This window comes from Perkinsus marinus, assembly GCF_000006405.1.
Source record: "Perkinsus marinus ATCC 50983 genomic scaffold scf_1104296965854, whole genome shotgun sequence".
Taxonomy (NCBI): Eukaryota; Perkinsozoa; order Perkinsida; family Perkinsidae; genus Perkinsus; species Perkinsus marinus.
Window position 1 is genome coordinate 19,215 of NW_003204189.1, and position 13,936 is coordinate 33,150.

The 13,936-nt window shown below is 43.4% G+C and overlaps 3 protein-coding genes across 3 annotated transcripts; 1 reads left to right on the forward strand and 2 right to left on the reverse strand.

Annotated features, from left to right (window-relative positions):
• Positions 1-5,563: 5,563 nt before the first annotated feature.
• Pmar_PMAR001677 (hypothetical protein) lies at positions 5,564-7,610 on the forward strand (the record flags this gene model as incomplete). Its single annotated transcript, XM_002769450.1, has 7 exons — positions 5,564-5,618; positions 5,664-5,837; positions 6,204-6,292; positions 6,352-6,444; positions 6,716-6,841; positions 7,040-7,162; positions 7,442-7,610. Coding segments are annotated over 7 exons (696 nt in total), but the record flags the coding sequence as incomplete, so codon positions are not given.
• Positions 5,773-6,731, reverse strand: Pmar_PMAR001678 (hypothetical protein; the record flags this gene model as incomplete). Its single annotated transcript, XM_002769451.1, has 2 exons — positions 5,773-5,858; positions 6,656-6,731. The coding sequence occupies 2 exons, from the start codon at positions 6,729-6,731 to the stop codon at positions 5,773-5,775; spliced, it is 162 nt and encodes a 53-aa protein (XP_002769497.1).
• A 1,528-nt stretch (positions 7,611-9,138) lies between the features above and the next one.
• Pmar_PMAR001679 (Dipeptidyl-peptidase 2 precursor, putative) lies at positions 9,139-13,936 on the reverse strand (the record flags this gene model as incomplete). The annotated part of the gene is made up of 12 exons (XM_002769452.1): positions 9,139-9,275; positions 9,416-9,531; positions 9,573-9,646; positions 10,021-10,117; positions 10,599-10,675; positions 11,280-11,416; positions 11,459-11,550; positions 11,957-12,091; positions 12,288-12,345; positions 12,395-12,564; positions 13,359-13,472; positions 13,776-13,936. 12 exons carry the CDS (start codon positions 13,934-13,936, stop codon positions 9,139-9,141), a joined length of 1,368 nt encoding a protein of 455 aa, XP_002769498.1.

Genomic DNA, 13,936 nt, shown 5'->3' on the forward strand with positions numbered 1-13,936 from the left:
TGAGCTCAGGAGTTGAACTTACGAACCCGAATTCTTGTACAAGTGTATAGAAGCTTAGAAGAATTTCCCCAAAGTTTCCTCAGAATTTTAATATTTTCACCAGCATGCAAGTTGACCACTGTTTAGTGGTGATTGTGGCACTGTATGAGGAGCTCGGTGTTATTCATGGAAATCAGTTGTGACAGTAGGAAATTATCGATTCCTCGAATACAGTAGACTTTCTGTGTTTTCTTTATCTTTGTAGAACAGCAAAGGAGAAAGGCTCGTTTTCATGCATTGGAGTTTCACCCGTTTTACGTGAAGTGGCGTAATTCTCCTAGTCGCGGTGATATGCAGTAGTCGTGAAAAATATTTTTCACTAGTGTTTTTCATATCACTGGTGAAACTCCATTGTTGCCAGTGCATCATATGAAGCTTTGAAAAAAGCGAAGCGAGAAAGAAGGGCGGAATTTGAAAATTTCGAGCGGATGAAGACTGAGACAATGGAAGGTGAGCTTTACGTGTGCTTCGTGGGGTAGACTCTTGTTTCTACGTGGTATTCATTCATATGGAGTATATGGCGATAGTTGCGGAAGGCTTTGAGAGTTTCCTCACTAATTATAGCAGTTTACATACGAGTTCGGGTAGAAGTGTATACAAAAAAATGCCAAAATTTCCTCAGAACTCTCAAATTGTCATCAACACATGTAGTTGATCATGTGCATATTTTTTCACACTTGTGTGAAGAACGGAGAACCTTCCCGTATTTAGTGTTACGGTTTGATATCGAATATGTTACACTAGGAAGGATTTCTTTGTTAGAGCTAAGTCGAATGGAGGAAGAATTGGAGAAAGCGCGAACTGATATGGAACAAGCAAAAAGCCGTGCTAAAAGGCACACGGAATGTGCTGTTGCGTGTGAAAAAAGCGCTGACCATGCCATTGGTCGAGTGACAGTGGAGCAGCGAATACACGAGGTAGGCTTAGAGTCGGGTGAGAGTATGTGTCCTTGCAGGTATCGTTGGGACTTGATGAAAGCAATGAGAGATCACAAGAGCTGGAGAGAAAGAGGGAAGCATTACAAGGGGAAATTAACGATAAAGAACAGCTTCTAGGTAGGCGAATTAAGATCGACGAGTTGTGAACGTGTCGAACTTATGTGTACGCGTGTTCACGTTGGTCTGATCGCACTATGTCTGAAATGAAGGGTAAGGGTTTATATCACGTTCCATCGTCTCCATTTTTCCCAGTACTGTGCGAATTCATAAACCAAAGTTATTGGAATTTAGATAGCGACTATAACAACTAAGGGCTATACTAATCTATCTCTCATCGCACACAATTGTTGTCTCCTATGGTGTACCAGCTACAATATCATAAGGCTTTCACACGGTGGGATGTTCCCACAGTGAAGATCGATTTCATTGAGTGGATCGCACAGCAGTGTGGGAAAATACAAACATGGTAAATATATCAATTTTTCTCACGTTGTGGCACATATATTGTATATGTTCCATTTTCTAAAAAAAGTTCGGGGAGATTCCGATTGCTTTCTGTACACTCCTACCCGACTTCTACTAGTGAGTATACTCTCGAGGTCAGCCAAGGAAAGCGATGAAATATTCCAGCACTGAGTTTCAGAGCGGCTCTCGACTGAGATAGCCTCTGTGGCACCGACCTCCCGAATACGTAGCGTGCAGCAAGCGAAAATACGACTCTTTCGGCAAGAAGTGTTCGATGTGGGTCCTCAAGAATGACCATGAGAAAAAGCCAGAGTGTGTCGGCGTCAGGCACGACAGAAATTAGAGGAGTTAGATGGTAGAGTGAAAGTTGAGCACAGACAGCAGGATAAGCTCAAAAATGAGATGAATGGGTTGAACGAGGCGCTCGAGATGATAGAGAAGTTCAGTAATCGGAAAAAATTCGAAAACAGGTATGATGAAAAAGTTGTATCAATTTCAATGGTGAATTCCACCCGTGATTAAATGATCGATGAATTTTGGAAGTTCGGAGAACGTCATTGCCTCTCGATTGGAATAGATTACCACGATGGAGTTTCAGCCTAGTGATATGAAAAACACTAGTAAAAACATATCTCACGACTACTGCATGTCACCACAAATATCGCCGAGTTTTATGCCACTCCACGTGAAGTGAACACGTGAACAAGTGAAACTCCAATGTGATGGCGATGTGATTTCCGGGTTGGTGTGTTAGACTGGAAGTAGTCGAGAGACTGAGTCGTTCAACGGCCGCTTTGAAAGAGCTGAATAGTAAAATTGGTGAACTGAAGCCCGAGCTGGAGATTATCGATGAAATGGCTGTAAGTTTAGCATGATGTCGGTCATCCTGTTGTTTTATCTGGGCCTGGTTCCTTCCTTATATAGTGCGATGGAAACCATCGAGTGTGGGGTTTATATTTGGTTTCCTTACTTTTTCCATACATGCGACTTGGGGTAGAAACGAGCGGAAACCAATCCTGCAGAAAATTCTCATTGTCATCCTTTGTCTTCACGCATAGGCCTCGTCATGCATTATTCAAATTGTATGTTCGCAACGATGAGAGGAACTCGTGACCTGTGGGTATTATATCAACCGCTTATATCGTATCCCTGATACGGTCGTATGTTGCTGAGGAAACAGGAAGCACTCGCGCATCGATTGCTTATTGGTCGAACTGGACGATGCTGGGACAGAACGAGTCGTGGCGTTTCAGGCGGAGTCTAAGGAGCTCCTTGAGCTGGTCGAAGGGGCTCGTGTGAAGGCGGAGACTTTTATGCTGTATCCGGCATCTGATCGCGCGTAAGCTGTTCATAGATTATCAAAGTGTACATACGAGTAACAGTGTGGCGCTCGTACAGTGTGTGATAATCGAACTGTGACATTCCTCTCGTATGGATACTGTCTCATTAGGGTGGCGGAATCAGAAAAAATGGAGGAAATTTAGAAAAGTCCTCCGAACAAGACAAAATGGGTAAAATAAGGAAAAATGGAAAAAAATGTCCAAAAAGGCCGCAAAAAACTCAGAGCACCCGAGATATCACGGCGAATGATATCTGGGGTACATGACCATATATTATATATATAGATTGGAAATCAACCAGGATAATCTCCTAATACGAATGCATATTCCTATAGGTACTGTGCAAGTGTTGACAAAGATAGTGGAGGAAGGTAGGGTCCACAGATTGCCATGAACGGCTCTTCCGGGTTGTTTCAGGCACCATTGTGGGTCTTTGAAACGGAGCAGGTCGATCGAAAGATGGTAGGCTAGTCTTGGGAGTGTTCTTAGTGCACTAGAGTTTCACCCGTGATATGAAAAAAGATTAGCGAAAGTATTGTTTTACAATTCCCTACGCGACAAACGGGTGATTTGATAGAATTCACTCAGACAACTCTTCAATTTGGAGCGGCAGAGTTTTTCAACATTTGACAAGACCAGTGATCGCTTATATCGTAGCGTGCTCGTGCAGAGAGGAGAAAGAGGTGTGTTCCAGTCTGTCACTCTTTCTGAAGAGTATGCTCGATCATACAGAGCTGTTAACGTCATACCATCTTACAAAGCGAAACACCGAAGACAAGACAGCACGCGCGCGTTCCCGTGACGCGCCATGTCCCCTTCTCTGAGTGAAGGCGATCAGATCATCGAGTGTTTGAAAAGGTCGAGGTTCGATGGGCAAATGACTCTCCTGACTCGCCAACGTTGAGAGTTGATGGGGCTCACCATCCTCGTTGGATTTCGGACAGACTGTATGGGACTCTACCTCTGATACAGTGACTGTAGCATTCGTGGACTTCTCGTCCCAAAGCCGCATTCCTAGCGTAGTTCTCAATGACAAACTAAGGCTCAAGTCTTGAAGTTCATATCATCACCAGGTCTCCGGTGTCGCCGCGGACCTTGCGGAAATTCCAACACTATACGCAATAACAGACATAATTCGGGTGAGAACTACGCTATAAGAATGCACCAAGAGATGAGGATGGTTGATCATAGCTAATGAGCCTTCATGGCTCTACTTGTATCAGAACTTGTACTCACGCACGGACGCACACAAACAACCGCGAACTGCAATATGAACTCCGCTCGCTCCGCAGCTCGTCGGACGAGCCTCGTCCAAAACCCTGGGCTCCCATGAGCCAAATAACGAGGAAGGCGGTAGTCTTCTCTGTACATGTATCTTCATCTTCATCTTCGCGGATTTATGTGTTCTCTTCTACGCACGAGGGATGAAGTCCGGGATAAAGCCTAGGGCGAACCGCTGATGAAGTTTTACCTATCTAGAGAAATTTCATCTCGATGGGGTGTAGTTGATCATGAGTTACTTTCCGAGAATCTACCCGTCACTGTCGAGGTATCTCGAGGATGAATGGAGCTGTCTCGAGATTCCACTGAGATTAAAAAAAGAGGGATTCGAATGCATATCTCCAGTTGAAGTGAGTGACGATATATTGGTCTCGCGAGATAACGCGATCCATTATTTCCTCAAAATTTTAATTATCCGTATTCTACACCTGGAAGCATAAACTGTTGTTGAATATTGCAGCTGGGCTTTCTCTAAGCAAAGTTGCTAGAGCATGCCGAGCCCGGAATTCAAGTGGAGAGAAAGAGTCCTAAGCAATCAAATTTTGCTTAGGACTGAGTCGTATACTGTAGACCATAAATAAGTCTATCACTCCGTGATGTGGTATTCGCCTCGGGATGTCGCTGACAGTATCAGCGTCAACATCCGATACCCGAAGTGCCAGGTTGAAGCAATGGGCGCATTAGGGGAACCGATGGTTGTGTTATTTTATTCGCCATGGAATAAGAAATGCATGAACAGACTGAACGATCTCGTCAGAGTGGGAAAAGAACTGCGGGTGAGGTCTTGCGATATTCCAATACCTTGCGATGGTCGAGTTGTCAGGAGCTCGTTGTGTATGAATCGAAGAAAGTGCGTGTTGTCTTTGTGAATGTGGAGTCGATCGACTCCGAAATTGCTTCTGTCGACGAGTCTAGCAAGTTCATCTCCGATAACCACCTAGAAGGACGCTTATTGCCCGTGATCAAGCTGTGCAGGGCTTCAGAAGTATTTTTCTACGAAGGAACGTTGACATCACCGATGAGCGTGAGAGATTGGGTTGTGGACAACTGTTCTGGTGACAGTCACCAGGTAAGGGGATCATCGTGTTTATTTTCTGCCAGAGCGAGTTTGAGCATATGTGAAAACAAAATGAGTGCCATGACGATCACAGCATTTGTTGAAGAATAGACGATAATGTTCAGGGAAGCACCAGATAAAACAATAATTATTTCGCCCAATCGCGTCTCACAACATGACACTGCATATACTATATGCAGCATAATAAATGAATTAGAGAATTGGTCTTATCACGATCGCTATACCTCAAAACAGTGAGGCTGACGATAAATTGTCACATACCAGTGAGTAACACTAAAGTTGCTCTACCTGCCAGCACAGCGTTGCTCTCCTTACGCGAAATACACGTTTGTGGTTGTTTCGTGGCGAAGAAATGCGATACGAATGACTAACATTCGTGCGCGCGCGTGCTGCTGAGAAACTTGAATGCAATAGTACTTCAGAGCGTATTCAGTACGGATGCCAAACTGAGCGGAAAGGAAGTACAACCTAACATCAGTGAGAGCTCGAGTCTTCAATGAGGAAGATGAACCCCTCGCGTAGGTGCGCGCAAAATCGCGATGACGTCGAAATTGATTTATTCAATACCGTTCGTATCATCCGCCGACGGGGACAGCACGAGTTTGGTGAATGTGCGCGACCACAGTGTCACTCACAGGATGGCACAAGTGGGGGCGGTGACGTTGAGCATGTGGTTCAAATGCGACTCGGGGAAAAGTAAGCTGGACGCGGGGAGACCTGTCGAACTAAACTCTTACCACTGTAATGATGGCGTTAATAGTCTGAGCCCTCACGACGAAAGGAGATTTTCACTTCCGGTCGCAACCAACAACAGTGCGAACTAAACTATTATGCAAAATACTCTTTTCAAGATGTCCCGAATTGATAGTAAGTATCAATGACTTTTGAGAAGCACGATGTTGACGATAATAGTAGAAATTTCTTGGAATGACGGGATATGAGAATGAGGATAGAAAAAACATGTATGACTGACTGAAAATAGAGAGGAATATGCGGAAGTCATCTTCTCCTCTTCAACCATTGTCATTCATATTATCTGCCAGCTCAACTGCTCCCATGCAGTTACACAACCACAGACAGTCCTTCTAGCTCGGTACGCTAATTTCGGTACTTCAACCTTTTCGAGACTAGCTGTTACAGTGGACAGGCGAGTAAAACAGTTTAATCGAAATATATTTAGTATTCGAGAACTCATATTTCCCGGCCTCAGCGTCGCCTGATACTCCATTGGTTGTCGTATACCCTGGGCAGAAGCCACGACATTCTGGAAGGCTACAGTGCGGAGTTGCCCACTTCTAGAGAGGTGAATACAGCTTTCTTGGAATGATGCTTTTAGTGTGAAAAAATACGCACACGCTCAACTACATGTGTTGGTGACGAAATGAGAATTCTGGGGAAATTTTGGGAGATTCGTATTAGCTTCCATACATTGCTATCCGAATTCGTATAAAAACTCTCTTAGAGGAAACTGCTAAACTAAGTTGAAGAAAGTGAACATATATCCCAGCTTGTACGATTGCCGCAGTCTGAGATTCCCTGGAAGGCAATCATTGTTCTGTTCGCCTGGATGTCAGATGCCAAAGTCGGCATGGGTTCATTTAGCATGTTATTTCGACACTGAACGATCTACTCACAAGTGGTATTGGAACGGCGAAATGGACAACCATCGTGACGGTGGGAAGCATTTCCACGCACTGAATGTGAGGCTCGTGAGGTTTTGGTTATTACAACTGTTGCAATAAGGAATTAACAGTTTATTCGGATGGAACGCAAAATTGATTTTTTCGCAACAAGAGACAACGAAAACGACAAAGATGCTACAGCAAGACTTTTGTTGTACATAAAGCTCGGCTCTGTCACTCTCGCAGATCGGCGGCATTACTCAATAGTACTCGCAGGTCAGTAATGCACTCGTGCAGTCGGTGTTCTCGAAAAAGGATGCAAGTATCGCTGCTGTTGGGGAAATATCTGACCTGAAGATATTCCCCAGGCAACTCGACATCACAGAGATCAGTAAAGAGGTGAGAACTATGCACTGACCTATAACATAGGCAAACACGAGCGACTGACTCGACATGTTGCGTTATGTACTCACCCCGATGGGAACATGAACGTGTCACTGATGATATAACCAACTTTATCACTCGAAAATCGTTTGTTATTCATACCAGTGTTACGGAGTACCTTCTAGTGAGTTACTGTGATTGTTATATAGACGTGGAATTATATCGTTTATTGACGGCCTGCTGGGGTGCTTCCCTGTATCTACAGGCTTGGTCGGAAGCTCGTACTAATCTCAGTTTCGAAGAGGAAGACAGCAGTTGAACATGGGATGATCTGGATTGTATTGGCAGCTAGTGGTGTAAGCATGGCGTTCTCATCAATATTCTAAAATTGTCGTGAAAAGTGTGCAAGAGTATTGCTTATTGATTGTCTCTGTCAAGAACCATGGCATGATCGGTCTCTGGGTTTATCTCCTGTTGCGTATGACATCTTGGATCAGATGGGAGATGTGGTTTTCAACCTTTTTGTCGTTCCCGGAAATATGACCAATTCAAAATATATCTGAAAGTAGATAATACCCACTGGGTATGATTCGTATAACGAAGCTCGCGAAAAGAAAATAAATGGAAAGAGATAGAGAAAAAACCCAATTGACGGTATCATGTACTCAACACCCGAATCAATCTTAAATATCATCATAATTAATGAACTAATAATAGCTATTAGTAATAGCGTCGACGAGTTGAGTGCAGCGCATAGGAATAACCGTTCAATAAGTTTCGCGCGCACAGATGCCGTTGTCTATTTGGGGCATGTGTCACACAATATCTGTATACGATACCGTGGATTGAGCCTGAGTGGAGACACAATTACATACTTGACTAAGCACAAACTCGTAAGATACGGTCTAACATGTGGTAGCTTATCCAAAGGCAGTCGTCGATGAACAACGGTTGTGCCAGTCATCGCTTTCATCGGCGTACCCGTTCTAAGCCGAAAATGCTTGGCCCACTGCTTGTACAGATCTCATGGGAGCGCTTTTAGAGGCCCACCGAGAAGCTACTCTTAGCCATAGCCAATGCCTCCACAGTTGACACTATCCAGTTTTCTCTACTGCACATTTTTCAGCACATTTTGTTCGCCAGGATGACTCATATTGTCTGCTTGTTCGATCAATATTCTTTCCAATATTTCATCATATGTCTTTTGACCAATATCGTTCGACAATTATCGTCGACGAGTAACGCAGTAGATTGATGATATAAATGATATCTCCTCATTCGCAATTCTCTCCATTAATCTTTCCGTCATGTGGTTACTACTCGATCACTAGCACAGTGAAAATGCGATCGCCGTCATCAGTGTGATAGAAAAGGCGTGATATCTGCTATGACATTCTTTGCCCTCCACAGTTTGTCATTATAGGTTGTGTGTGTGAATGATCTACAGGTTCTTCTTCATTGCAGTATACGCAAGTGCAGTTCTGTTACTCGCTCCAAGTGCGCTGTTGTGTTAAACTATCGTAGGTATCGACTTCCTCGAGACTATAACGCAGTTACGATCATCAGTGAAAATAAAATAAAACTCAAAATATGACGGTCTCCAGTAGATCATCCTCGGCTTGTACGGGCCTGAACCAATACTGATCGATCCAACGATCGTTGAGATGGTTACGGTATTGGCCATCTTTGTGTACGCTTTTATCTAACGATGACTTATACGTCATATACCCATAATATGAAAAACACTAGTGAAAAACATATTTCACAGTTCGTCATTACTCACTGCTTCATTTCTATGAACAACTTGTCGAACATCGTGGAAACCTCCAAAGGGGTTCTGCGTTACCTCGCAAATGCACGAGTGAACGAACTGTGCCTGTCTCGTTTCTCGGCGATCCACCTTCTAATGTATAGTGCTTCAAGCCGACGACAGGCCCGTACGTCATCAGCGTCCTAACGCGGCAGCCGATTACATATGAAACGCATTTATGTTAATTCACCTCGTCCCTGGTGAACATCAAATCAGAGTGATGGGCGCCGGTCTCCATCACGAAGGATGCCACCGATTTCGGGCAATACATAACCGTACAGTCCACTCCTTGTGGAATCTGGTCTTCGCTAGCGGATACTGGGAAAAGAATTTATAGAATTACAATGGAGTTGACCATATGCATATCTTCCCACACTTGTTTCTAATTCGTTCAACTTCCCTTCAAATAATTTAGTAAACAACAAAGTCGTTTTTGTTATTAAAAATGCCAAACCTACCTCCCCAGGGATCGAACTTTCCATTCGAAAAGAACACATTGCTCATACTGGCCAGCGCGTCCGCCATATTGCGCAGAAACTGAAGGCCAGCCCACGCCTTGGTAGTGACGCCATACCTAGGAAAATCTGGGCATTATCGGGGAATAAAAGTGCCTACTTCTGTAAGCATTCTGCCTTGTAGTCATCTGGATCGAACTCACTCGGTGGCCAGAACATATCGCGATCAGTTCCCTGAGGGAAGGCAGAACACAAGATGGATGAACTAAACGTTATGCATTCACACGATGATGATAACATGAAGCTGCTATAGTAGAAGGACTTCTAAAACTCCGTGATTAAGTTGAAAAACTCGCAGATTTCCAACAAAGTGTTATTGATGATAGTTCTCTCTGAAACGATAGATATTATAAAAAACTTTTCCATGAATTTTCTGCGTGCAATACTGACTAGTCTCGAAAAACTTCATATCGAGATTGAATGCCATGCCCAACACGCGTTCAACCAAGGCAGCGGAAAGTATAGTAAAATTCACTTTGCAATGCAACACAGGAGGAACAATCTTGGCGATGGTAGCACTATTATTCACACGCTTGTGAGTTTCTCACCGAATCCTGCCCCCAAGGCATCTCAGTGCAGGTCTGAAAGCCGTAGTCACCTTTACACGAGCCTTCTGGTATTGGAGCTCCTCCACCGTCAGTTTCCCTGGAAAGTACGATGTACGTAGTACTTAGCAATATTCGAGGAAAAATTTTGAAGATCGCACGAAAAATAATGCTAGAAATAGCATCACTTGAAGTGAAGAAAAAAAACGTAATGCTGAATCAGCCCGTTCTTGTGGAGTATATCGTTAGAGTTTCACCCATTCGCGGTGTGCAGCAGTCGTGATTCACGACTATTCATTTTCGGTTTTTCATATCACTAGGGCGAAACTCCATTGATGTTTGAGATTTGAATTTTGATTTCGGTAGGATAAGAATTTTTTGGAAAGATGATATATTTCCATTCTGTGACAGAAAACTCGTTATAGAACATTTTGAACTTTCCTTATGAAAATTTAAGTTCGATTTTCGCTGACCGCTCCATAACAGAAGTTCAAATTCGTAAATGAAAATTTTAGAAAAGTTCAATTTACCTAACATCACCTCAATTTTCCTAGAAATACTATCCGAAACAGTATGCTTACGCGAACGAATTGCATGCAAGTTCACCCGATGCATTGTAGTATATACTCAACGACTCGGCGAGAGCTCGTATATGTGCCTGCGGTTGAGCCAAGACAGGAGATGAATTCAATGGGCTGCATGGTACAGCTATGCAGTGTTGGAGTATGGAAGCGTGATGTTATGTAAAAAATAATAATAAGCTAATATTATAATGGAATTTCACCACCCTAGTGATATGAAAAACACTAGTGAAAAATATATTTCACGACTACTGCATATCACCGCGAATATCGCGTTTCACTTTACGTAAAACTGGTGAAACTCCGATGCAATAATATAAAAAATATTATTATAAATTCTAAACGCTTTGTGAGTACTCGGCGTATGCGACTATACCACTTCGGAGCTCTCGTCAATGGTTGTCAAATCACTTTCACACTCTCCATAGTGGTCGACATGGAGAAAGTCCTTATCTACAGCGTTTGCAGAAATATAGCATTGGAAACCTCTGAGGCTTAATATTCTCACGCGCCACGAACTACTGGAGGTAGACAATTTCTCTGCATCACTCTGTATGTTTATACGAATTCTGATAGAAGTGCACAGAAACCAACGGAAATTTCTCAAAATTTTCCTCGGAAATTTCATTTTGTCACCAACACATGTAGTTGACCACGTCTATGTGTTGCGCCTGAACTCACGCCTTCCTTTTTAGTAGGCATCGTATCTAGGCGCTCGAAAGGTTCACACGCAACGCGAACCGGATGAGCCGGCAGATCTGCACCTCCTCCGACGTTCATTGCCGCAGTTATATAATTGCTGGGGAATGGAAAATTCCCTGATGGGAAATTCTATGGTGACTCGGTGGTGTCAGTGTCACCCATTGCGAGGTAGGCCCAAGGAGCGGTCGCCCATGCAACCATCTGGTTTGCCAGATCGGAGCTGTTCAGATGCGAAGAATTGTCGCACCATCTGAGATTAAAGTAGTAGTTATGGAAACAATCTCAGAACGAACCTGAGATTCGTCATAAGCATGTCTCTTCCGCGTTCAGTCTTGCTCATGTTATATATTAACTTCAATGCCGCGTTGAACCTTGGTTATGTAGATAGCAGTATAGGAATAGACGTTTGCTTTCCTCAACTGAGCTCGTAAGTTCCCTCACAATATCGAAGAAATTCACACGCGATTTTGGGTAGAAGTGTATATACGAGAACACGAGAATTTCCAAAAAAAGAGAACGAAACACAGAGAAAACAGAAAACAGAGACCAACGAAAATTCCCTCAGAATTTCCATATTTTTTTCAGCAACGCATGTTGTTGGCTATGTGCATATATTCCCACACTGGTGGATAGTGTCACCACGGGAGACCGTTCACCTCTGCGCGCACACCGGCCCGGCGTCACGAGTGATTATCTCGTTAAATGCGGTCTTGCTAGGCTCGGGGGTAACCCCGCCAATTGCAAATATGGGCGCGGATGCTGCGATCGCTCCGTCGATAATATGGGGATATCTACTCAGGTGAATGAATAACGTTATAAAATATGTATTCCTTAGCTGAGCAAATCAGTGGTTAACACACGAATTTCGAGTAGAAGTGTGCAGAAACCTATAAGGAATTTGTATATCTTCGCCAACATACGTAGTTCATCGCGATCGCTTTTCTCAACTAAGCTCAGCAGAAGTTAACACTCATGTGTGAATCTCACTTGTATCGGAATGCGCTTGCCAGCATCCCACCATAACTCCCCCCAAAAGCGATCGTCGCTGTCGAGGGTGACAAATCGTGTTTATCGAAAATGTAGTCTATCAGAACCTATCAGCGACGATGCTATTCGTGTATAAGTGTTAATCATCACCGAGTAGTCGGCTAACGCTTGCTCTATCGTGAGATAACGCAAACAGTCCGGAGTGCCGTCGCTGTAGACTTGTGTTTTGCCGTAGTAACGATGCTCAGCGAACACCAAGAAGGCGCCAAGGTCCGATCTAGGGAGGAGGAATGATGAAGTGTGATCTATCCCTTTCAGTAGTGTAGGAGTATATGCACATGGTCAACTACATGTGTTGGTGAAAATACGGAAATTCTGAGGAAATTTTGGGACATTCGTGTTGGTTTCTATACATTTCTACCCGAATTCGGTATATAAAATCCTATATCTCCTGAGCTCAGCTGAGGAAAGCGAACAGAAATCTCTCCTACACTTCATAGAGTTATGTATATACTACTATTGGGAAATCGTCTTTGGTTCATGTACGCGGCTACCCAGAATCGTGGGCAAATTTTCATAATAGTGAGGAAACTCACGAGCTCATTCGAGAAAACAAACATATATTTCCACACTGGTTGTTAGTGTTTTCGAAATACTATTAGTCTCTCGAGGAAACATCGGAAAACTACATTTCGATGCAAATTGTTTGCATTGAATGCAACGAAATTAAAATCGAAATTCGATACACCTAAACGAGTGGTCACTGTCACTAAAAATAGCTGACATCAGATTTGTTTCCATCGTGATATGAATAAATTATGGTATGCGAACAACCAGAAGAATTTTCATCAGAGTTTCACCAGTCTTATGTGAACTGGCGTAGAACTCGGTGAAAAACGCGATGTTCGCGTGAAATATGTTTTTCGTTAGGGTTTGTCATTAATACTTTCAAGCTAGGTGGATATAATCGTGCGTTAATAATTCACATTTTCAAATCTCTTCCACAAATTCTAATTACATACTCCCCCATTTTCAGCATATTCCTTGTTGTTATTGTTTTCCCCGACTCACCCGAGCTCCCACATGAGGCCAGTGTGATTGACATATATCTCGACTGGCCCCTCGTTGCCAACGTAAAAGAAGAGAGGACCACCGGGGCGGTAGAAGTCTTTGAATGTGAAGTATCTAAGAGAATTCGGATGGGAAAAATTTCCCCAGATTTTCTCGGAATTTTCATTTTGGAGTTTCATAACCCGTTTTACGTGAAGTGGCGTCGTAAAACTCGGTGAAAAAAGCGATATCCGCGGTGATATGCAGTAGTCGTGAAATATGTTTCACATATCACTAGGGTGGTGAAACTCCATTGCTACCAACACACGTAGGACTCAGAGATTGAACTCGAGTAAAAGTGCTGTACAGAAACTAACAAGAATTTTCATCAGAATTTTCATATTGTCACCAACACACGGAGGCCGTGACTCGGCTCACCTCTGTTGGAACTTGCCAGGATTACCCCCCTCACCGAAAGAAAAGTGGTCACGATCTTGCGTTATCCAATTTTCGATACAATCAGTGACAGTAGGTTGCCAATTCACCAAAGGCGCCGCAGAAGTGAGTTCCACGACGAGATAGATTAGTGATAAAAGCAT